The sequence below is a fragment of the Electrophorus electricus genome, chromosome 8, assembly GCF_013358815.1.
Source record: "Electrophorus electricus isolate fEleEle1 chromosome 8, fEleEle1.pri, whole genome shotgun sequence".
Taxonomy (NCBI): Eukaryota; Metazoa; Chordata; class Actinopteri; order Gymnotiformes; family Gymnotidae; genus Electrophorus; species Electrophorus electricus.
The window spans coordinates 15,945,226-15,969,885 of NC_049542.1; the positions used below are offsets into that span (position 1 = coordinate 15,945,226).

A 24,660-nucleotide genomic window follows, 5' to 3' on the forward strand; every position below is an offset into this window, starting at 1 on the left:
TAGGCATGTTTAAAGGGAGGGTAAAGACCTATCTGTTTAGATTACAGGAAGGTAAAGACCTATCTGTTTTGAGCTTTTAATTAATCTTTAACTGACTGCAATTCTGCACTTTTATAATGATTTTTTCAAATATTTTTTTCTTTATTTTATTACATTAAATCTTTTTTGCTGTCTATGCTGTTCTTTCCTTTATTTATTATCTTTTATTTTTATTAGATTCTAATTTATTAGATTTCATTTTATTCCTGCTTATTATTATGTCCTTCTATAAAGCACCCTGTAAACCTTTTCTAAAAATGTACTATATGAATAAAGATTATTATTATGTCCATGATAATTCTGAATAAACAAATAGTTTACACACCATCATTAAAATATAATCAAGTCAAATACAGAAGGTGACACTGCAGGTACACTGCAGCTGTCTCATTAAACCAAACAACTAAATATCTGTCTTGGACATCTTTCTTGTAATGTCAGTGTGTTTCCTTAATCCTGGACACTCCAGCGAAATGCAGCTAAATGCTCTACTCTAAGCATGTGTGGACACAAGTGCTGATCATTAAGTGTTGTAACCCAAAGCTGTGAACACACAGGCCACTCTCCCTGGTTACACTGGAGATATTCTTGACAAGCATATGCGGCACTTAAGAATCCAGGCTTGGCAGACATTGGTAGTTAAGTTATATTTGACTTCTTAATATGACTATAACTGTAGAGGCTCAGCTCTGCTGGGGCAGAGCCCAGGATAATTTTACAGCTGCCACTTGCCAAGTGCTGAGTGAGTTGAATATACAAGGCAAACGATTAGAGACAGCCACTGATGGAGATTATGCCTCAGTATATCATTAATGTATTATCACCAGGGAATAGTCTTATTACTGGAATTTTCCATGTAAGATTATAGGGCATCTTTTTCTTCTGCAGTTCAATAGTAACAAGGAGTATAAGAAGCTGATATCTTGAACAAGCTTTTAGATTATTTTAATGTACACTCACCTGCTACATCCAAAAAACACAAAAAAACAACAACAAAAAACAAACAAACTAGTACATATGTTCCCTAGCCACTTTTATTTGCATTTACAGTATTTGGGAGATGTTCTTATTCAGAGTTTCATCCATATTTTTATCAGCATGGCAGTATATGTGCTCCCTGGAAACCAAACCCCTTGGTAGTGCCAACAACCTGTCTTACCTGCTCTGCCAGGTTAGCTACAGGAGGACTATTATATATTATTGTATTATTTGGTACACTTATCTCATAAGTACAGTTTATGGGTGTGTAGTTACAGAGTTAGCCATGCAGCTATTTTTTTTAAATAAATTTTTTATTTAGATCCTATCCTTTCAAAAGTAAGCTTATGGACATCAGACCATTGTGGACTGTAGGTAATTGGGTTGCGGAACACTTTTAAGACAACAGAGACACTGGCATAGTAATGAGTGTTGTGCTGGTCCAAGTATATCAGCCTCGGCAATGTCTTGTAGTTTAACATAGGTCAATGTCATTTACATTTGCAGCATTTGGCAGACACTCATATTCAGAGTGACTTACATATTTATCAGTATGAGAGATGTGGTCATTAGTAATCAAACCCATAATGGTGTTGGTAGTACTTTGCTCTACCAGTTTTACCAGGTGAGCTTCAGTAACATGTGCAGTATCAGCTGCTGTAGTCTCTACCACATCCCATACCCACATGGTATGTGACGCTAATAAAGTAGTTGGTACATGTATGATGAGCACCTTTTTGTTATAAAATGCTTTTTATTATTATTATTTTTACTTTGTTTCTATATTTATCTTCATGTAACCAGAGTATGCTAACTCTTGTGCATGTTAAACTGAAATGGAGATCTGAGGTTGAAAAGGTTTTTTCTGATAAAAATAAAACAGCTTTCACAATGGTGTAGTTTTTCTGTAACGGTGGCCCGAGTGCCGCAGGGCGCGGAGCAGAACGCAGACTCCCTCGATTTGTTGAAACATTTAGTGACAGAAAACACAGATGGCAGTGGTGGCACTCACACATAACATTAACAGTGAACGTGAATACACTTAACGCTAACGACGATGACTATAACATTTAACACAGACTATACACACAATAACCCTAGCACTAACGATATACTGACATTCTACACAAACACTAACGGTGACAATATCGAGGTGCATACTGACAGGGAGCGCGTTCCGTGACATTTTCGATGTTCAAGACATTTGTTCTTAATATATAGGTTTTATCAAATGTGAAAAGGTTTGTGGGAGGAGGGTTGGCAAAAAGTAGCATTTAAATTAAGCACATTATACAAAACAACAGCATGAGACACATAAGAGTGACACATGAAAAATCAAACTGTTACACTTTTACTTCTTTGGCATGAAAAACTTGGAATCATCATTCATCACTAGGAAAAAGGAAAAATTTACATATATTACATTTAGAATAATTATTAAGTAAAATGACTCAGTGCTGGCATAGAACAAACAAACGAATGAATGAATGCTAACTACCTAACTACCATTTGGATGACATTCCACAGTAGCCAACTAAAATATTGACGGTCCCTTTAAACATTGCTTATCAAATACTATAAGTAACTTGTCATTCCAGAAGGTGGCAGAGTTGAGCCATGTCAACATTTAAATTAGTTTAAAAATATAATAGTTTAAAAATGTGTATATATATATATATATATATATATATATATATATATATATATATATATATATATATATATATATATATATTTCTTATCTCTGTGTATAGGCATAAATTATCTAATTATTATTATTATTATTGTTATTATTATTATTATTATTAAAATTTGCCATCCTGTTGAAATTTGTGGTGAGGTACTACTTGTCAACCCAAGTGTCTAAATCTTTAAGCCATTAAAAATCAGTGTCTATATCAAATCCTTGATTGTATCTCTAACATTTACTAAAGAATAATGAATAACCAGCAGTTTCATTATGCTGTAATCTGCTTCAAACCTTTACAACTATTATAATGGGTAATACTTGCCTACTAATTACACCTGTGTTAACTATGAATAAGACTGAAATATCTTTAATTATGAGCTAACCCAAACTAAAATAATTATAGAATTTTTATAGTCTAAGTCAAAAACAATATCCATACTGCTGTACTGGCTGTACTACTTTGCAAGGATAAAGCCTCTATGGCACTGAGTGCTTTTAGGCTCTGGTCCCTATTACTTTGCTTTTCCAAGATATTTATATCAGCAAATGGGCTACTATATTAAGGGCTAATATTAAAATGATAAGACCTACATAATAACAATCTATTGTAATAATGCAACAAACCTACTTTAGCATAAAGTAGTGTTTACTATCACAAATTGAAATAGCAGTTTATTTGATGGTTTTCCCAGTGTTTAGATATAGGCCAACACAGACATATAATTAGGCAATACCATAATAAAACAGTAGTTCGCATAAATGCTTTAAGTAAAAAAAAGCAACCAATAAAACATTTCTCAAGGCAGTGGAAGTTAAAATTACTTTCTGATATTCGCTTAGAGGGCTGCCTAGACTTAAAGGCAAATTTCTAACCGGAAACTCACGGTTGTTGGGGGCGTGCACGTATTTGCCGTACTAGCGTGATGTCAGAACGCCGTTGAGCTCGAAAATGTTAGCGTATGTTGTTAAATCTGGAAGCGACGGGGGATTTGCTAGACGGAAATAATATAATTTTACTGTTGAGAAACGTGCACGTAATCCTCAGATTATTGGATTTTCTTTTAAAAATACCGATCTTCATTTGAAGTTAGCATCTTGGGACTCTCCTAAGAGAAAGTTAGTTCGATATTTTTCAGGAGTAATGTCGAATCCTGGGACTCGACGGAACGGGTCAAGCATCAAAATCAGACTGACAGGTAAGATCCCCACTAAAACGTCCTCAAATATAATGTCTAACAGTGTATGTGCACTTTTTCTTTAAGTTACCTGTCGGCTTCTGCCGGTAATTCTAATTTCATATGATGTATTTAGCAAGAAAGGTTTGTCGCTTCTTGGTATCTGGAGGGCTAAACGAATACCCAACATGTTAGCTAGCTAGCCAGCCATTAATCCATGCTAGCTAGCTGGCTATGTTGATAAGACCGGTTATGGCAGTCGAGTATTTCCTAGCTGGCTAGCTATAGCACATCTGGCTAGGTAGTTAGCACAACTCAGTAGATTGACACTAGCTCGATGGTTAAAAGTAGCACCACTTGTTTGATGTTAAGTTATTTTAATGTTTAAAATTCTGTTAAATGTCCTAGCCTCAATGATATGTCGGTTTGTAAAATTACCCAATGTTTAGGTAGCTACCTTACATGTAAAATTAGGTTTAGAGCTAGCTATGCTAGTTAGTTTGCTGGCTAAGATGGATGGATGGCTGGCTGGGTGAGCTGGAGTTTTAAAAGTTTAAAATGACACAGGTATTTTTGTCGTGTATTGATTTATCGTTAATGCTTGATCACTGGATAGCTGCATATTTAATGTGTGAGCTTAAGTAGTTAGCTAGCTAACCCTAGAAAGCTAGGATAAGTTTGTGCTCTCCATACACGGTTGATGCTTTGGGTGATTATCTTTTGCATGTGTGATATTTTGCTCAAATCGTACAATCAAATTATTACTCATATCCTATATGCCATAAACTCCTTTATATTAATAATTGCTCAAGTGTGTATTGTGACAGTTACTAAAATATTAAAAACTGATGTCGCTTGAGCCAAAATATTTTAACAGTCAAACTTTTTGTGATTGGATTAGTGCAAAAACCCCATTTCCCTTTCCGTTCTTATGATGTCTCCATTAATCCATTGTAATGCCACTATTGATGGTTAATGTAATTATTGCCATATAAAATATAGTGGAAGCCGTCGCCTGTTATGCGTTTAATGAAGGTTATGCGACGGTCCCAGTTCTTTGCCCACAGTTTTAGTTACATTGTTAAATGGCAAAGTAGTTTTGATAGTGTTTCAGTTGTATATTAGTAGTTTTGTAATGTAACATTAATATAATCATTTATAATGTTACTTTTTATAATAAGGTTTTTATTTATTTATTTATTTATTTATTTATTTTTAACAGGGCGGTTAATCAGTTAATCTCTTCCAAATCAGAAAATGGGTATATGCTTGAGTTTCAAACAGAGGATAACCCCTATTTTGAAACAATTGTCGGAGTCTCTTGAAGTGTACAGGGACAGTGGTGGCACAAAGTACAAAAGAGCTTTGTTTAGTGCCCTGCATGCAGGTTCGAAGGAGATAGTGGTGTCTGTGTTGTCATGGTGTTAAACATTGTTTAAGTCTAAACTCAGCTAACATATTCTAATTTGAAACCATTTAAGTTTGTGAGGGTGATTCAGCACCACATCTGTAATAGATACTTGATTCTTTTTCTTTATATAATTTACACAATTTCTAAGGCCTAGGCTACTTAAAACAAATTATTACTGATTGGTATTCAGTCTGTGGTCAAATGTGTAGTGACTCTGCCTATTACAAGCTGATTCTGGGTAGTTGCATTATAAGCTGTTTTAAGATGTCTCCCTCTGTTGACATTTAACACCTTTTGCACTTTAGTCCTCCAACACCCCCCGCCCTTCTCTTTAGCCTACCAGACTATAAATGCATTGTGTTTTCGCTTGCCGACAGTGGTGGGGGGGCATAGAAAAGTAAAGGGTGGAGAAGTCTGTAGATTATGGGTGACAATGTAATGCTCAAGACACATTCCTTTACAAAAGAGATGATGCCTTGAGGTTTGAATTAGTGTTTTATTCTTTCTCACAGGCACAGTACATGCCTTTTTATGGTACTATATTGGATTTGAGTTTTACAGTTGCTGACTATCATGGGAAAATAGTATTTTTGGATGAGTGTTATGTGAAGAAAGAGAAGACATTTCCCCTGCTTTAAAATCCTAGACAAATTGCCTAAATTACTTGGACTGTTGAGAAAATGTATAGTCATGTTTCTCTGCATAATAAACCAGAAGATTTATTATTATTATTATTATTATTATTATTATATGTAGTAGTGGTGGTGGTGGTGGTAGTAGTAGTAATGCTTAACTGCCAATCAGTGGATGGACATAATGGTTTTTGGGATTTTACTGAAACTGAGACGTGTCCATCCCTAATTTTGTTCAAGGAAGCACACCTGAGCTGACTTGAATGGGATTTCTGTCCACAGTCTTTTATGGGAAAACATGGCCCTAAGCCTGAGACAGCTGTGAGTAATTTCATTAGAACTAAAAAGGAAATCCTGAAAAGAATTCCCTCATTTCTGTTTAGTTTCTCTCCCACTTTCATTCCTGAAGCAAGCAGCCATGACTGCATTTTGGTGGTCTGGCAAGTTAATAAAAAAGACAGCAAAAAGAAAATATTTATCACTCAATTTACCTTTTCATATTCTTTTAAAATCTGATTTCTTTTTTGAAATCAGATTCTTTCCTAATTCAACTTTACCTGCACTCCAGTGCTGCTTTTATTTTGTAGGAAAGCAATGCATGGTGTTTGTTTTCTGCTGCACCCAGAAGTGGGTTTCTGCCTTGGGGATTGGAGATTAATGGGGCTGGTTGTTGTTGTTAATGCACAAGAAGGGCTTGACACAGCTATGTGAGAATGTAATGTCATGGTTATCAAACCATTCTTAAATTCCATGCCCCCCGATTCACAAGAAATGAAATGCAGTAAGATCTTAGATACTGACTTGCTTGTCACTGCTAATCATTTGTGTTTACTTTAATATGGTAGCCAGATGTTGGTTTGATCTAGACCTACACAACATCCAGAAGCTCTTTTTAAATCCTCTTATACGCGCTGTTTTAAACTATGCGCTTGGTCTATGGGATAATTAAAAATACCTACAACATAGTTTTCAGCCATTATTCCTGCATTAGGTAATGAGCACAAATTGGGCTTAAACCATCACGCATTATTTAGAGTATTAACTAGTTAAATAGCTGAATTATTTTTGTTTCTGTCTAAAGACTTGGCAGTTATCATGGAGTTGTTCAATTGTCAATATGATGATGCTTTGTGTATACTGTGGCCTAGTAAGTACAATTCTAAGTAGGATGAGAGAAAGAGAAAGGGTGACAGACTGTGGTGTGTGTGTGTGTGTGTGTGTGTGTGTGTGTGTGTGTTCGTGTGTGTGTGCGTGCTTGTGTGTGTTTATGTGCTTTGAGCAAATGTCTGTGTGTGTGTGTGCCTGTGCATTTTAATCATCACACAGTTTAGTCTGTCAATCTTTATAAAAGCTGGAAGGTTTAGTGTGTCATTAAAAAGTTTGGTAATGCACCTGGAGTGCCAGACTTGAATCTGACCTGTGCTTGTTAGCCAGTTTTGCAATTTCCTTGCCAAAGCAGATTTATCATGACATCAACCACTTGTCTCATTGAAGAACAGGCATGAACGACAGGTGCAGTCAATTCAAGGAAGCCAACTGTTGCATGTTTGCCCTTCTTTTCTACTCATCTCATGTTATCATATTTAATGATTTATGCAGCATCTTAGGAAAGTGTTTTATATTTAGTCTTCATTGATGAGGTGTCTCAACAAACATATATTGCCTTAGTGGTCTGTCTCACCTTCTCTCGATTGGAACAGTAAACATTTCAACCACAAATGGTTGTAAATAATTTCCCAGTTTGACCTATAAAATGGTCTGTTTTTCGTCTTCTGGTAGGCGCTTTGAATAATGGATAAAAGCCTTTGTTTTTTACATATACCATTGGTTGTAAATGGGGTAAGAGTGGAGAAATATCCCATCGGAGCAGTTGGCTAACTTAAAATTTGAACATGTGGCCAAATCCAAAACTGGACATTAACTTCAACAAAACAGCCTGTAAATAATGACATTTGTATTTTGAAATTAGTTGGCCACCTTTAGACCACGCAAGTTCCTTACGTATATATTTCTTGAACAAACCATGAACCTTGAGTGTTGCTTGTTCTTATTTGCATTTGTTGTTTTGTTTGTCTGTTTTGTGGTCTGATCCAGACTCCAATTAAGCACAGTAATAAAAGCACTAGAATGGCATAGTGCCAGTCCTGTGCCAGGTTCTGGGACAGAGCACAGTAGCTGGGAAATAGCCTTAGAAGGCCTAAGGCTAGCATAGTAGGGTGGGAGAGCAGGAAAATCCTGCTTATTTGGTAATGAGCGGAATGGAGTTCAGCATGGCTCTGCTCTAAGTCCCCTCAGCAACAAAGCATCATGTGCTGCCTGCTGGCCCCCCTCTTCTTATGCAACAGTCAGACATGGTCCCGGGGAGTGTGCTCATGTTCATGGCTGTGTAGGCATTTGGAGCATGTGGCCCCTCTGACATTCCTCTGCATGATTTGTCATCCAGCCAGGAGCAGGGTGGAGAAGTGCCATTAATTATGCAGTCCTTCACGACTGTCTACTGCACCACATTCTGTAAACTGACTCTATTGATCAAGCCTAGGCTGTTACCCAGCCTCGATGCGTATATGCTGTTTTGGATTTGGACAGCAGGAGGGAAAGAAGGAGATGAATGGGATATATTGTTGGTTATTGTGCAGATTCAGAAGGGTGATGGATTGACTGTGCTCATCTTAGATAGCACTTTGATATGACATGACACTTGGATATCAACATGCGATATGAATTATTACGTATTTTAATTAATTTAATAATTATTTTTAATGATTTTCTAGCTGTGCATGTTTTTCTTAAATATATAGGTTTAGGTTTTGTTTGTTTTTTTTGCAAACTTATACTATGCAAGGTTATTCTGTATCTGTCCAAATTCTGTATTATTGTACTGTATGCTTATAGTACATCAAATTTGTACTTCTGTAGTGTAGTTTCAAGTGCAGGGAGAACACCACTCTGAACCTGCTGAAATTTGCCAGTTTGTCCATCTCATTACATTCTCAGATATAATTAGCTAATGTCTGGACCTGACCATTATCACTCACTTGCCAAGTTCTGTCTGAAATCTCATCATAGCATCCTTATCATGGACCAGTTATACAGCTATTCCAAACAAACCACACCAGATGTTTTACTGTGTATCTGACTGGCTGTGTCAGCTACGAGCTTGCATGAGACTGTTTGGTATGTGTTTGTAGATAGCCCTTAAGTAAGAAAACTGCATCCAGCTTGTTTGATCTATTGACTCTTGTGTATCTTGTGGAAAGATACCCCTCTGCCGTTTAATGACTGAGAGCCTTGACCTGCACATTCACTTGAAGACCCTACAATGGGGGTTTTGGGCTGTGGCTGCATCTCTGTGGGGCTTCCAGACAGGATGAAGTGCTCATGCAGAGAGTTCAGGTCCTCTTGTCAGCCTGGCTGGCGCTCTACTGCACATCTCATCTGGATGTAGGTTACTGCCCAGAGCACTGAGGTCACCTAGTCCCTGCCCCCATGCTCCTCCTCTGCTCTCTCGTTCAGACAAGCACAGTGCATTAGAGCACATTCCAATCATGCTGCTGTAAACAAGAAAAGCTCTGTGCTGGGATTTCTCTCTCTCACTCACACTCACACACCCGATCTTACGTTTGTTTCAATTCAGCATTTTGTATTCGCAAAAGAGACAGAAAACTAGGCCACTGTGATCTTCTCTTTCTTTTTCTTTCTCTCTTTGTGTCAGTGGTATCTTATCTGCTGTCATCATCACTGCCCAGTACAGGCATTCATCTGGGTCATCTATGTTCAGTAGTACTCACTGTAATTAGCATCATACCCGCATTGTAGTAAACACAAGCAGATGAAGGGCATGTTGTCAGTAGAACAGCAGATATGACAGACATCCCCCCCCCGCTTGTGTACTTCCTGCAAGTCCTCTTCATGTCTGTCATTTGCATTCTGGAACTAATTAGCTAACCATCTGAGGCCATACCAAAGATCGCTTTGAGGAATGCTGTTTGGACACGTAGTAATCATTTGTGTCTCATATCTGGTCATCAGCAAGCAGGAGTCAGCCACGTAGTCACAAGAACAAACAAGCAGCCATGTGTTGGCCCCTGGTTGCCGTGAGACTGCGGCTTGTGCCTAGCTGGCTCAGGCACATGATTAATGTGCTGTGCGGTGGACTCAGGATGTCCTCCTCCACCAACACTGTCTGACTAAACACATTGCAATGGCATGTGCTCACAGTGTGCTACTGCTCCCCCCTCACTCTTCCTCCAGCCCCAAGGTGTGTCAGGTTTCCCTTCCCCTCTGTTGCCATAGCCCTGGCTGGGTGACTCAGGGCCGGGCAGGTCTACCAGTCTCGGCCTGCTGCCATGGCTCTTTCTGGGGAAGCCCACCATACAAAATGGCTCCCCTTGGCGTGAACTTCACAGAGCCTCTCAAAGACTTTCAGAGCAAGAATGAGGCAGGAGGTTGGAGGATAACCCCGCATGGATATTTCATTGGTGCCCCCCCCCCCCCCCCCCCGCCCCGAGTCTTGGGTTTCAGCCCCACACTCACCGGGGCTTAAGATGACTGTGTGGGATTCGGGCCCTCCCATATCCACTCAAGCCCACCTCCTGCTGTAACTCAAACCATTTTTGCTTATGGGGGAGTGGGACATACATGAGGGTGTAGGTGTGCGCTGCGCCTCTCCAACGGGGACAGGAAAGGAGTGAAGCAGAAGAGGCCCATGTTAAGCAGACGGCTCTTCTCTGCCTCCGGCTGCTGCTCCCATCTGCCCTGTCATTGGCATGCAACAGCAGGCTGATAAGGTTGCAGAAGCCAGTTCGGCAGTGATGGGGGCGATTATTGCCCCTATGTCCTGCTGGTAGACCTGCCTTATCTCCACACACTCAGCACAGACAGGCTGCCAGCCATGGCTCTTCTAACTCTTGCTCAAATTATTAAAGCTAAGAGGTTAAGAGATTTGATTTCCTGTGATGGAATCTGTTCTCTTTTTTCTCTGCAACTTTAACCAAAATTACAGCAAAATTGCACACTTGCAACTGACCTTCTACAGTTGTAGATCTATACATATCCTAGATGTTTACCCATAGTTTTATTAATCATTTTTCACTTTGTGTTCCTATTAATGAAGAGTTTAAGATGGATATCTAGTTATGTGAGGTGAGCCAAATCTGTTAAGGGTAACATTGTCTTCAGGCTCATATTCCTACCATGCACCCAAGCACCTGGTCTAAATAACCTGGTGTTTTGTTGAGGTGTAGAAACCGCAGCTCAGGTTGAGTACTAGTGATCTAAGCTGTCACCTAATAAACAAAGCCCTTCCTGTTCCAAAAGCACAGTTGTATGACAAAGTCTGGGAACATGAGCCTGGGTTGGAATGGATTGTCTCCTCCAACCCCCACCCCAGCATCTGCTTGCATCAGAGGAGCTGCCCAGACACCATGTAGTGACTCTCAATGCAGATCAGGAAGCTAAATTTAGAGGCAAAGTCTGTAAGTTGCAGTACAGTGGTCGATGGGTATAAGAGTGTGTGAATGATCATGAACCCAGCTGGGCATGGGCTGCATTTTTTGAACCCACACTCTGCAGGATAATCCTGCATAATGAAATGTTTAAGTCTGCTCTCCAATGTCTGATAACACCAGACCAGACAGTTTGGCCTTCTCTCAAAAAAAAGCTTAATGAAAGCAGACTGGTAAGAATGTTTGGCTGCCTGCGGGTCCCTGGACACATGGTGGACAAATAAATAATTCTCAAAACTTTTACATGCTTTATTCTTTTGTTTGTGTTCGTGTGTTCACACGTATGTGTATGTGTATGCATTTGGGTGACACTGACTGAACACGTTATCCATGTTTGCTTTGCCACTCGCTCAAGACGGCAGTAAAGCAACAAGAAAAGCCCTGTTTAAAGTCCAAGCTGCAGTCTGTTCTGTTCTGCCTAGCCTAAAAGCTCCTTCAGAGGAATGTTGCCAGATGTCTGAGGGGTGTTGGCCAATCACCAATGCTTCCCTGTTTGCATGCCTGATCATACACTGCTTATGGTTTCAAGTTTTCATGTTCTTGATTTAACCGAAAAATATGGAATCTTGAGTCATGCAGTTGTCAGTTGGTTTTTCATACCTTTTAACTCAGAAAAAGCATTTCCTGTAAATCAACTTTTTTGACAAAACTTGGCATTTCTGGGCATCATTATTGCCTGGGAAGCCAAGGTAAGACCTTTGGCTATCAGCAGACTTCTGAAGCAAACAGAATAAATAACCACATAGGTGCTGGTGCTTCATGTGGTGCTCCCTGAAGCCATGATGTGTTTTCCAGGTAGCGGCGCTGACCTCATAAGGGAATCTACACATTTCTCTATTACCTATGTATCCTCAATGAATACACCAGTTGCTTTTTTGGGTGGTCATAGCCCTGGGTTCCACCTGGGATGGTGTGGATGTCATCTGTGGGGATAATGAAGCAGCACTATTTCTGTTGCTGTTTTCTTCAGATATTAATTAAATGTGCTGTCTTGTGGCATAGGGTCACATGTATTAACAGACTTCTGACTTGCAATTGTGAAAGTGTGGTTCTGACAAGTACATACAAACTTTGGCTTTTTTTTTTTTTTTTGCTGAAGTGTTTGTGGACACTGTTCACCTCTTCTCCATATATGGATAGGAATCACAGTTGTCAAATGAAAAAGAGCTTAGCCTCAATTTTATCTGCTTCAATTTTAGTCACTATAAAACTGAGGACTGAATGTGGTCACATTATTACATTTTATCTGAAGCATGAAACCTGCATATCTGGCATAGTAGGAAAGGAGAGAGGTAGCGTCCTCTGTAGCAGACTGAGCCCACTGGGAGTGGCTCAGTTCTTCCACACTTCATAAGGAGGCTCAATTAACCTTTGCTCTTGGTCACCCGACAGACGAGGTGTGATGTGTGAAAGACCCAAATGCACCCGGTGATGACATGTTCAGGTACATGAAGGACATTTAAGTGTTCCTAACATCCATATGTCAGTGCCAGTGGGTTGGTCGCTGTCTCTTGGGAGCTGGATTTCAGTCTTCAGTCTCAGATTTTTCTGAATTGGGAGAGTGTTTGTTGTAAGATGGGTGAACCACCTCTGAAAAGAGAAATAATAATATTATTTCTGATAACAGCACAGCATGTGAGGCATATGGCAAATAAATCCACTCCTTCCAACATTTATGTCATTGATGCTTGGATTCCTATCTTTGAAATCTACTTCACAGGCATCTAAAAACATAGCTTCGTGGCTGAATGGGCACATGTCATAAAGATGGACCTAATTGCATGAAACTCCAGATATTTAACAGTCTTGGTTGTCTTATAAAACCTGCCTGTTTCAGAGTTTCTGACTTCTTTGTTTCCATGACTACAGTGGAAAGCTGAGTAAGGGAGGCAGGGGTGACATTTTTGCTGGAATCTTTGAAATAGCAGGTCTATGTATTTTTTATTTCTCCCTGGTTGCTTAACTGGAGGGCAAAAGCAGAGCTTAATCATATGAGTGGACTTTGATCTCCTGCTCATTATTTATGCAGTGTGGCTCCTCCGGTTAATCCATTGGTTGCCTCAGTAACCGTTATTGGGTATTGATGGACTGCATGGTGGCTGAAAGAGTAATGTGATGTGGAATCATCTCACTCTCTGTCCCTTTCTTGCTCTCATTTCTCCTTTTAGCCTCTGTTTCTCAGCCTAGCTCCCCCCTTTGCTGTGAGGAAGCTCAGGTCTCATGAGGTGTCCCGTACAGGCTATTAAGGTGGTGGTGGTGATGGTGGGGGGTTGTTGGTGTGTGGCGTCAGGCTGGCTACAGCATCTGCTGTGTACTCTCACTTGATCTCCACAGTCGTATTACTGGGGCCTTTACCTCATGGCTTCACCCCATTCGTTTACAGAGCTATTGTAGTTGCATCAAATTAGACCCAAGCCCACAGCTGGCATGGACCTTTACAATTAACAGCCACTGTTGTTTCATCATTAGCATTCTGTGGGACCCCAGCCTCCCTCTCCCAGTCAAGCTCCTCATTTAAATCACAGATAGTGCTTTCTCTTCATCTTGCTCTACAGCTATACGACACCCCCCTACAGTGGCAGAGAAGGCTATTGCCTTTATCCCCCTGCCCTCAGCTGTTAGCTGATGAACTTGAAGCTTTTGTGTGCCTGCATTTAGAATGAGCACAGATTCTGCTGAACTTTACTTTGGCTGCATTTATGAGATGGAACATTTTATGACACTCTACACAGTGTTGAGCATGGCTAGCCAAACAAATGAAGATTGTTGTGTTATAATTATGATAAAATGTGTCTACATTACTACTGGATGACCACAGGAAATTTGTGTAAAATATTTGACATTTAATGGATTCATTTATTTATACTCTTATTTTCTTTCTTAATGTTTTAATGTGTTTTTCACCATTCACACTTTTATCATCCCTTTAACTTTTCAGCCAGTCAAGCCAGCAAGCATTTTTACAATTTCTTTGTACTCCTGACCACAAGAATTGGCCAGACTACTTGTTAAGACTGCGATTGATTGATTTAATTATTTATTACAGAAATTATTTCTATTTTATGTAAATGTTTTAACATGTAAACAAGTTTTCCATGTTTGGTTGAAATCCAAAATATTGCCAAACTGGTACACTTTTGGAAAAGCTTGTTTATTTTCACTCTTTGCCAGAGAGTTGGTCACTGGAGTTTCTTTGTTTCATTTGTATGAAACCCCCGAATTCTTCATCAGATTCAGTGTTCTAATTTTTCAAAGTGGTGTCTAAAAAAATTCCTTTTTTGGTTAGTGATCGTGTTTGAATGGTCTATAATTAAATTCAGTCAGTCTTTATTGTACACATTTTTAGCTAATCATTTTAAACTAATTTGTTTGCTTTTACAAAGGGAATTGTTTAAAAATGGTGAAGTTATTTAATAACCACTTGCCGATGGTATATAAAAACAATAGAACAACAATTTCCGTAATATCGCCACTAACTTAAATTATTGCAATATTAGATATTGTTTATCGGCCCAAGGTTATTATCATCATGCTTTACACTGTGTTCCCTGGGACTTCAGAAAGCATGCCTGGAAGTGCATGCAGTAGGTTATTATGGCTACTTTAAGCCAGTAAGTATGGAAGTGGAATAATTCCACTTTACGCAGATAATTATGAAAAGCATAGTTTATAACAACAAATAATCCACTTTAACTACTGTCCACATCTGTATACTACACAATATTTCTCACAAGCTATAGACTGTTGTCTGACTGGTGCCATGATTTTTTTTTTATTTGAAATGGGTCTACATGAAAATAGAAAAAGTGAGTTGCAGATTTGATTCAAGTGGAGGAATGTTTCATATGTGAAAAAGTGTACTGCACAGTAATTAAATGGATGTTGTGTAAACTATTTGTGTTCTTTGATCAGCACCAGTATGAAATGTGCATTTGTGGTAGCAGGGGGATCTGGCATACAGTTTATCACATTGTTACAGTGGTCATAAATTAGAGAAACAAGCTAGCTGAAGGTGCTTCCCCACGAGGAGAAGACTGCTGATGTGTAAACACACACACACACACACACACACACACACACACACACACACACACACACACACACACAGAGTGTGAAAGTGACTAGGGCTTCACTACTCAATGGAGCATTTCCTCAGAGTCAGCCCTGTTGCAGCACAATGAGAAATAAAGGTGATTCCTCACTGTCCTGTGACACTGTGTCATACACACATGCTTTTCTGCACTCCACAGAGTTTGTCTGCCTCGCGTCATTGGGGCCTGGAACATTTTGTGCATTGACCCTTTCTTCCTGAAGTTAGCTCACAGTTTTGTAAATGCTCTGATTGCTGGGTTCATCCAGTAGTACTGAGCTCATGAAGCCCCTGGTGTCAGCAATGGAAGTCTGCTTTTCGTTTACACGTTAGAAAAAAAATGACAGTTGGTCAGCGTGAAACCACTGTGGAAAAACATCACACAATGGATCATGGGTCATTTTTTAAACAGGCACTGCCAATAAAAACCCACGGATACCTAAAGCTTGAACTTTGGAAGAAGTACTCTGTAATCTGCATTAGCACACACTGCTAGTTTTCATCTGCATTAGCTGAAAAACAGAAACAAAAGGAGCATTGGCACACCTGTTTTAAATGATATGCTTTAATGGTTCCAGATAGTCTGTACTAGCCTGGAAGTAGATTCCTCAGTGCATCTCAGCACATAAACTGCATCATATACCTTGTCTAATGAAAAGCAATGTTTCCTGAAAATCTTTGTACCTAATGTAGCGCATTGTCTGTTATAATTCAAGCTGCCATCTGAACCAGTCATAAATCATACACTGCTTCATAGCTTAGTTCAGGCTTATCATGATTGTTCTACAGAGGACCTCTGTGTTAAATTAAAGAAACTGTCACTGTTTTAGCTAGTACATTACAATCACTTATTTCTTTATTACTCTGAATGATTGTTATAGTCTCAGTTATGATCACATGTGTCATGACTTGAAGAAAGGAATTATGGAATTGTCTGAACCTCTGACTATGAGTAATCTAAAGCTCATGTGGATTTAACTCTCGTACAGCAATAAAGCTTTTGGGGAAACAATTACAACCATAGTGTGTGTTTGTAGTTACTCTCTTATTAAAGGGCATGTAAGATGCTGGGAATAGAATTGATATTGCAAAATCCAGCCATAATAATTTATCTTAAGTATGTTCTTTCAGTTCCTAATGTACAAAGGGATTTTTTTTTTTGATCATCTTAAATGTTGCTTCTCTTACCACACCTGATCCCTCTATCCGACTGTGCCTAACACATGCTGACGCAAGCCACCTTTCTAAATATGCCCTACTGGCTTTCATTGGCAGTACTTTAATGCCAAGAACTACAATGGCTTAAAACTAAAGCTCTCTTTAAGAAAAGTATTTGATGGCTTTCCTTGGCACCATCAAAAAAAAAAAAAAAAAAAAAAAAAAAAAAAAAACTCAGGTTGGTGGCTTTCATCTAGAAGAGCCATGGAAAAGGCTTTGAGACAAGCCAGCAGGCTTGTCATTGTGTTCAGGCAGTGCTGAGACAGCTTTGTGGCCTCTCCTGTGAGCATGTGGGTGGAGCTCATGTTCAGTCCCAGCAGTCTGTGGAAGGCATCCCTTCTGGATATTCTCCTTCCTCTGTACTCCTGAGGCAGACTCTCTCTCTCACTCACACACACACACCAGCAGCGAGGCAATTAAAAAAAACATAAATTCAGTTTTATTTGTAATATTCAGGTCTATATGAAAATTATATTTGCAGAATACAGTGTAACTAGAATACAGTGAATTGTTTTGTAATAACGAAAGTTCTTCTGTTTCTCCTTCAGTATTATGTGCCAAGAATCTAGCAAAAAAAGACTTCTTCCGTAAGTACGTTATTCTTTTCCTCCCATTTTATTGTGCTTCTTGTAGATGGCCTAAGGTTTGGTAAGAGTTTTGTAGGTGTTTGTTTCCCCTCAGTGTCCCAGAAATAATATGGCAGAATGTTAATTCCCCAGCCCAAAGAGCCTCTTGTTTGCAGGTTTTATTTGTTCATATAACTTTTACTATCCTGAAAACTCCCAACTAATGAAGAGCTTGTAGAGCCTCCCACTCCTGGCATCTTTGTTTCACCAGCTAGGGAATTCACCTCCTTGTTCACCAGCTCCAAATCAGATTCCGCCCACAGCTGGTTGGACGCCCAGCACTAGGGCTGAAATTCTGAGCACTGGAGTCAGCCTGAGAGTAATAGGCCTGTTCACACTGACAGACACCCCTGTGTCTCCCACTGCCCTCACCCATTCATGGCCCACATATTATGCTAATGACTGCTGTGCGAATGCGTCATATTCAGCCCACGTCCACTGAGCCAGCCTTCCAGGCTCTAGCATGAGGACAGCTAATCAATTAGGGAAAATGTGTGGAAGAGAGAGACAGAGCGGGAGCACTCAGTAACTGAGCTAAGTAGCTAAGTAACTGATACAGATCAGCTGAGGGTTTCTCCCAAAGACACAATCATATTGTTTTTGCCAGCTCATAATTTGTGCTGCATTTGTATTGTCAAAGCATATCTACACATAAAGCGGTGGGCTCCCAAGCCATAGATCCAGTCTCTGAAGCCGTGAAATGCTCAGAAGCTCATATATATTGTGTGGTGACTGTGGAAAGGGCATGAGGGTGTTCTCCATGCTGGCTCATGCGCTGCAGTACCTCAGTCAGCCGTGGTCGTTTTGGCACTTGTGTGACACTGCTCAGCATTTGTGTGTTTCTCTCTTGCAGGGTTGCCAGACCCTTTTGCCAAAGTCGTCGTAGATGGCTCAGGCCAGTGCCACTCCACAGACACAGTCAAGAGCACATTGGACCCCAAATGGAACCAGCATTATGACTTGTAAGCATTTGTTAGAGCTTTTAGAAAATGCTACTGCATATGTCTTTCAGCTCGACTTCTTATGTCTGTATAAATAGTCATATTACGAGAATATTTTTTCATTTTTCTGTGAACGATTTCTTGATTTGTCTGAACAAAATGTGTTTTTAGATATATTGGGAAAACTGACTCAATCACTATTAGTGTATGGAACCATAAGAAGATCCATAAAAAGCAAGGGGCTGGCTTCCTAGGCTGTGTGAGGCTCCTGTCCAATGCCATCAGCAGACTCAAAGACACAGGCTGTGAGTAACCTTCATTTAATAGTTAATAAAGGAGTCACGAGGAGGAAACGTGAACTATATTACATTCAATATATGTGACATATTTTAAAGATTTTCTATTTTTATTTTTTGACCTTTTGGGTGTCTCAACAGACCAGCGTCTGGACTTGTGCAAGCTGAACGCCTCAGACAGCGATGCAGTGCGAGGTCAGATAGTCGGTATGTAGCAGTGAATCATGGATCCCTTTTGAAGAATAGTGCTTCGCTTTCAGAAAGCACCATAAAATCATATTCTTCAACTGTACTTTTTTCCACTGTTCCCTTTTCAGTTAGCCTCCAGACCAGAGACAGGATTGGCAGTGGCGGACCTGTGGTAGACTGTAGAGGACTGTTAGAAAATGAAGGGTGAGTGGGGGATCTGCAGCATTGTGGCCCTTTCCTCTCCTCTAGGGCTTCGCACTTTGATGAGCACTGCCCCCTGCTGACACTATCAGACTTATCTTCACATGCACAAATCATATTTGGGTTGAGGTCCATGAGTGCAGTGGTGGAAGCTGCTATGCTTCAGTGCTGGTTAACGTGACCTATGTATGTGTGTGCTTCTCAGACCAGTCTATGAGGACTCTGGACCAGGGCGGCCCCTCAGTTGTTTTGTGGAGGAGCCTTTGCCCTACACAGACCCCACGGGGGCCGCCGGCGGGGGTAACTGCCGAGCTCTGGAGTCGCCCAGTCAGGAGCAGAGGCTCCAAGCACAACGCGTCCGAAACCAGGAGACCAGGGGTCACGCGCACACCCCTCAAAACCGGCCGCATGGGCACCAGTCACCCGACTTGCCTGAAGGCTACGGTAAATGATTGTTCTTGTTCACCCTCTTCCCACACACTAATTGTTCTTTTGTCCTCTGTCTCCTCCATGGAACCATAATGGCCCCAGCCGCGCAACTAGCCGTGGGCTCACCAAGAAGCAGCTGCAGTGTGATGAAGCATAGCGAGGTCAACTTTGTCCACGCATTATGCAGCTGGATGAGCACCTTTTAAATGTGTTCCAGAGAGGCACTAGCAGCTGACCCTCTGTGCTGGGACATCATGGCCCTGCGCTTTGATCTGCGAGCAGAGCACTGTAGTCGAGCCTTAGGCTGGGAGCGCTACACTCGCTCATGCCTTAGAGGCATGGCCCATTAGGCTGGAGTTAAGAAAGAGCCAGCCTGGCTGTCATCTGCTGTTTTAAGTGCCTGGGGCTCATTAACTCTCCTCTCTCTCCCTCTACAGAGCAGAGGACCACTGTGCAGGGCCAGGTCTACTTCTTGCACACACAGACCGGCGTGAGCACGTGGCATGACCCCAGAATACCACGGTAGGTTTAACTCCGCCCTTCCATACCTTTCAGACTGAACTAATGATCAACCCATTCGTTCTCTTTCAATTTACACTCTAATATTTACCAACTAACTGATAATATGTATTCTAATCTGATGACCTGTCCTGTACTTATTTTCAAATCAAAAACTGTAGTAATGTTTGAACACAAAAGATACATGTTTTTGTTAATATATGGAGGGTCATAAAGAGGCAAACACACATAGTAGTCCCGTGTGCGTGCGAGTGTGTGCAGAGCAGAATTTTGATCGAGCTCATTGCTCCTGCAGGGATCTGAACAGTGTGAGCTGTGAGGAGCTGGGCCCTCTGCCGCCTGGCTGGGAGATCAGGAGCACAGTGTCAGGAAGGATTTATTTTGTCGACCACAATAACAGAACCACACAATTCACAGACCCCAGATTACACCACATCATGAGGTAAACACACCTAATCTGATCTGTGCTTGAATCTTTGTATATGTGCCTCTGCTCTTAACATCCAATTACTGACCCCTTTAAATGATCTTGCATTAAACTGTTACTCATTTATTACAATGAACAGTCTCCCCAGAGTAATTCCAACTCCCAGATTGACAATGGCTTGCTTTTTTATTGCTTTATTTTAAATACTAGCTACTAGTTTAATTGTTGTTTAAAAATTGAAGTTTAACTCTAAATGTACCTGGCCAGATGTGCATATAAATGAAAGGTGTGTGTGTGGGGGGGGTGTGGGTGGTTGTGTGGGTGTGTGGGTGTGGATGTGGGTGTAGCAGTCAGAACTCTCAGGTAAAGGAGTCGAGCCAGGCTTTGCCAGCACAGATGGAGGTTCCTGTGGAGGAGGTGGAGGGAGAGCTGTCTATGCGCTATGAGAGGGACCTTGTGCAGAAGCTGAAGGTGCTGCGTCATGAGCTCTCCCTGCAGCAGCCCCAGGCTGGCCACTGCCGCATAGAAGTATCCCGCGAGGAGATCTTTGAGGTATCTACGCCCAGTCTGCCTCGGCTCGTGGGTCCAGACATGACCTTGTCATGAGAGTATAAGACAGCTGCAGGGGAAAGTGGGTTGAATGTGGGTGGGAATGTGGGCTCGTTAAACCTGGAATTAAATGAGATTGACACTTCCAAATCACTCTAATGTCTTAAAGGTCCAGCTCTCTTTTCCGATAATTGTTTCTGAGGGTTCAAAGACGATGCTGAATATGCTATTTTCTCATCAATTTCTTGGTTGTGCTTATGCACCTAAAATTTGCATCTAAATGAAATTTTTGTATTTAAACATGAACTCCTCTGTTGTGGACAGGAGTAGACATATCTTGCCTGACTTGATGATAAACTGAACCTTTTTCTTAGTGGGTGAGCAAACAAGCCAAGGCCTCCTGTACTGCTGATTTACTCACTTCATATTACAGCATTCATTTTAAACACTTGGCCTTTAAAATGTGTTTGATAACTAATATAAAACTGCACAAACTAGAAGCAGCTAGGGTTGGGTTTTATTGTGAAAGAAAGTGAGTGTAGTCTTACCAGCAGTGCATTTTACTGCCATCCAGTAACAAAGTATGAACAAGTTGTGTCCAGACCTGTACTCTCTTTGAGTTCCAGTCTGGCCTAGAGACTGCCTTTTCCTCCACCACAGTAATACCTCCTCTTTTCTTTAACTGTGTGCTAATGACCATATAAGAATTAAATATTTGTCTAGGCTCAGTTTCTCAAAGATGATGTTTACTGACACTTTTGGAAAACTCTCAATTAATTGTTAACTTTTTATGAACAGTATACCCAGACTGTATAAAACAGAATTCACTACTGTGTCAAAAAAACCTGTACAGAAAAAGAAGCGACAGAAGTGTGCAACAAAAGGCAGTTAACAAAAGTGTCCAACACTGAACCAAGAGTATCCAACACGGAGTTGCAGCATATGGGTTGTATTTACTTAGCTTGCCAGCTGCTAACACTGCATGTGAATGCAATGCCTTGTTTATTCCAAAGGAGTCTTACAGGCAAATCATGAAGATGAGGCCCAAGGACCTGAAGAAGCGGCTCATGGTCAAGTTCCGTGGAGAAGAGGGCTTGGATTACGGTGGAGTGGCGAGGTTAGAAATGCTCTCTGCTGCACGATCTCCTTGGCCCAGCGCCTTGGGCCTGAGCTCTTCCCAGGCCTCCTCCAGCAGAGCGGTCAATGTCTGAGTGGGGCACACACTCCGGCTCAGTCTTAGCCAAGGCAGTCAGGGACATCCACCCTATTGGTTGCCCTCATCTGCCTGCACTTGGATTTGGTTTACAGGTGTATGTTTACCGGGGATGTTAGGGCTGTGTTTAAATTCTTGCCTTTTTTTCCAGGGAGTGGTTGTATCTCCTTTGTCATGAGATGCTGAATCCATACTATGGCCTGTTCCAGTACTCCACAGATAACATCTACACGCTGCAAATAAACCCAGACTCATCCATCAACCCTGTGAGTTCCGTAAAACCTCCTTTGGCAGGGTTATCTCAAATGTCGCTGCCTCTGCAAACCACAGTGTATAGAAAAGGTTTAGCAGAGAGAAAAATGGAGCAGCTATGCTCTTCCCAGCAAATTAGGGTCATGTGCCTGTGAGTGTGGTTAGCCCGGCCTTCTGCCCTAAATCCTGTGCTGTGTTACAGGACCACTTGTCATACTTCCACTTTGTGGGGCGAATCATGGGCCTGGCTGTGTTCCACGGCCACTACATCAACGGTGGATTCACACTACCCTTTTACAAGCAGCTTCTGAGCAAGCCCATCCAGCTCTCTGACCTGGAAACCGTGGACCCTGAGCTCCACAAAAGCCTTGTCTGGATCCTGTAAGTGACCCACTGCCATGTCTCTGGCCTGCCTCTTAGGTTTATCACTCAAACTCAAGCCATCATGAGATGTTCAGTTACTCGTTAACTATAGAACTGACCATATGCTTAATGAATGAGGACACTGGCCACCTTGCAGTATGAGCCAGAAATTGAAACCTGGGTTATTCTGTTCCAAGGCTCATATGGCAGTGTGCATTAGAGTGTGACCTGTGTTCCTAAAGGAATTGCTCCTCATGGGTCTATGTTTTGTTTTTCAGGGAGAATGACATCACATCTGTCCTGGATCATACGTTCTGTGTAGAACACAATGCCTTTGGCAAATTCCTTCAGCACGAGCTGAAGCCCAATGGCAGAAACATTCCTGTTACAGAGGAGAATAAGAGAGAATATGTGAGGTATGGCGGAAAGGCAGCCATGTGATGCTTAGAAATGCTTAGAAATCCTATCTCTGATGTGCTCTGATGGAAGCATATCTGCCAGCAGATGGCAGAGTTTGGTATAGTGATTGGACTGGGACTTGTGAGCTGCTGAATTTAGGTGTAGTTATGTGTGAATGCCAGATGTGATCAGTTTATAAGTTGTTAATGGAGGGTGCAAGCATGCCGTTGAGCATGTTTTTCCATGCACCGTGGCACTGTTGATGGCTTCTGATGGTGCATGTCCAGGCTCTACGTGAACTGGAGGTTCATGCGTGGCATTGAGGCCCAGTTCCTCGCTCTACAAAAAGGGTTCAATGAGCTCATCCCACAGCACCTGCTCAAGCCTTTTGACCACAAGGAGCTTGAGGTACGGCATGTGACTGATACAAAAGCTCTATAATTGATCTTCTTTCTTGCTTTGTCACTTCTTATAGCAGATGCATAATGTAATCAGTTTAATATAGTGTTCAGTATGCTTCTTTTTTTGTTATTTATTTAATTAAAAAAATCTTTTTACATTTTTTTTATGAGGATGAGATGGTAATTCTTATTGTTATGTTTAAGCAAACATTTAATGTTTGTGACATACACACATTAAATGATTAAATGTGTGCCTGACACAGCTAATCATTGGAGGCCTGGGGAAGATCGATCTGAATGACTGGAAAGCCAATACGCGCCTGAAACACTGTGTGGCTGACAGCAACATAGTGAAGTGGTTCTGGCAAGCCGTGGAGTCTTTTGATGAGGAGCGGAGAGGGCGGCTGCTCCAGTTCGTCACGGGCTCCACACGTGTGCCCCTGCAAGGCTTCAAAGCACTCCAAGGTGGCTAACCGATAAGCCATGCTTGTCTAACCTATCGCATGGCCAACCTGTCACACCACCAGTGTCCTTAGACTATTACCTAACACTTCAGACAGGACTTTCTTTAAAGCTGAACACCATGCACATACATGTATTTGTATAGGTCAGCACAACGCCTTCCACCCACTCCTAGATTTGAAAGTGTCTGAAATGACCTCAATTCTGCTACCAGTCTATGAAATGCCACGTCTGTCACATTTTCAAGGCCTATCTGCCTGGGACTTTAAAGCCCATTTTACTCTAAAATGTAGAGTAAACCACACTGTTTTATAAGAGGATTAATGGTTAAAATGCTCAAATCTCATTGTAAGTAATATCCCTGTATACCACCAGCACCACTAGGTGGTGTAATTTCAGGACTTAAATTTCATTGTTGTTATTTTAGGCTACATTTATTGTAATGATCTATAAATAATATAATCGAGGTGTAATACAGTCTTACCTGTAATGAGGTTGGGAACAGTAATAACTAGAATGCATCTTTGTAAGGTTCTACAGGTTCTGCAGGACCAAGACTGTTCACTATCCATTTGATCGATGCCAACACGGATAATTTACCCAAAGCCCACACATGGTAAGACTTTTTTTTTTTTTTTTGTTTAGAAAGCCTGAAC

General features: G+C 41.0%; 1 protein-coding gene across 2 annotated transcripts in view; it reads left to right on the top strand.

Annotated features, from left to right (window-relative positions):
• The first annotated feature begins 3,656 nt into the window (after nt 1-3,656).
• The window catches only part of smurf1 (SMAD specific E3 ubiquitin protein ligase 1), a 23,394-nt gene continuing 2,390 nt past the window's right edge, over nt 3,657-24,660 (top strand). The window contains exons 1-17 of one of the 2 annotated variants that reach the window (XM_026999255.2): nt 3,657-3,903; nt 17,286-17,324; nt 18,217-18,325; nt 18,476-18,609; nt 18,742-18,807; nt 18,918-18,993; nt 19,196-19,434; nt 19,857-19,941; nt 20,234-20,380; nt 20,713-20,917; nt 21,928-22,031; nt 22,279-22,393; nt 22,582-22,760; nt 23,021-23,158; nt 23,429-23,549; nt 23,806-24,007; nt 24,536-24,620. In XM_026999255.2, coding sequence (XP_026855056.1) covers nt 3,849-3,903; nt 17,286-17,324; nt 18,217-18,325; nt 18,476-18,609; nt 18,742-18,807; nt 18,918-18,993; nt 19,196-19,434; nt 19,857-19,941; nt 20,234-20,380; nt 20,713-20,917; nt 21,928-22,031; nt 22,279-22,393; nt 22,582-22,760; nt 23,021-23,158; nt 23,429-23,549; nt 23,806-24,007; nt 24,536-24,620 — 2,099 coding nt within the window. In that variant the 5' untranslated portion in view covers nt 3,657-3,848. The remainder of the gene's footprint in view (nt 3,904-17,285; nt 17,325-18,216; nt 18,326-18,475; nt 18,610-18,741; nt 18,808-18,917; nt 18,994-19,195; nt 19,435-19,856; nt 19,942-20,233; nt 20,381-20,712; nt 20,918-21,927; nt 22,032-22,278; nt 22,394-22,581; nt 22,761-23,020; nt 23,159-23,428; nt 23,550-23,805; nt 24,008-24,535; nt 24,621-24,660) is intronic. The other variant, XM_026999342.2, reaches the window with a different exon arrangement.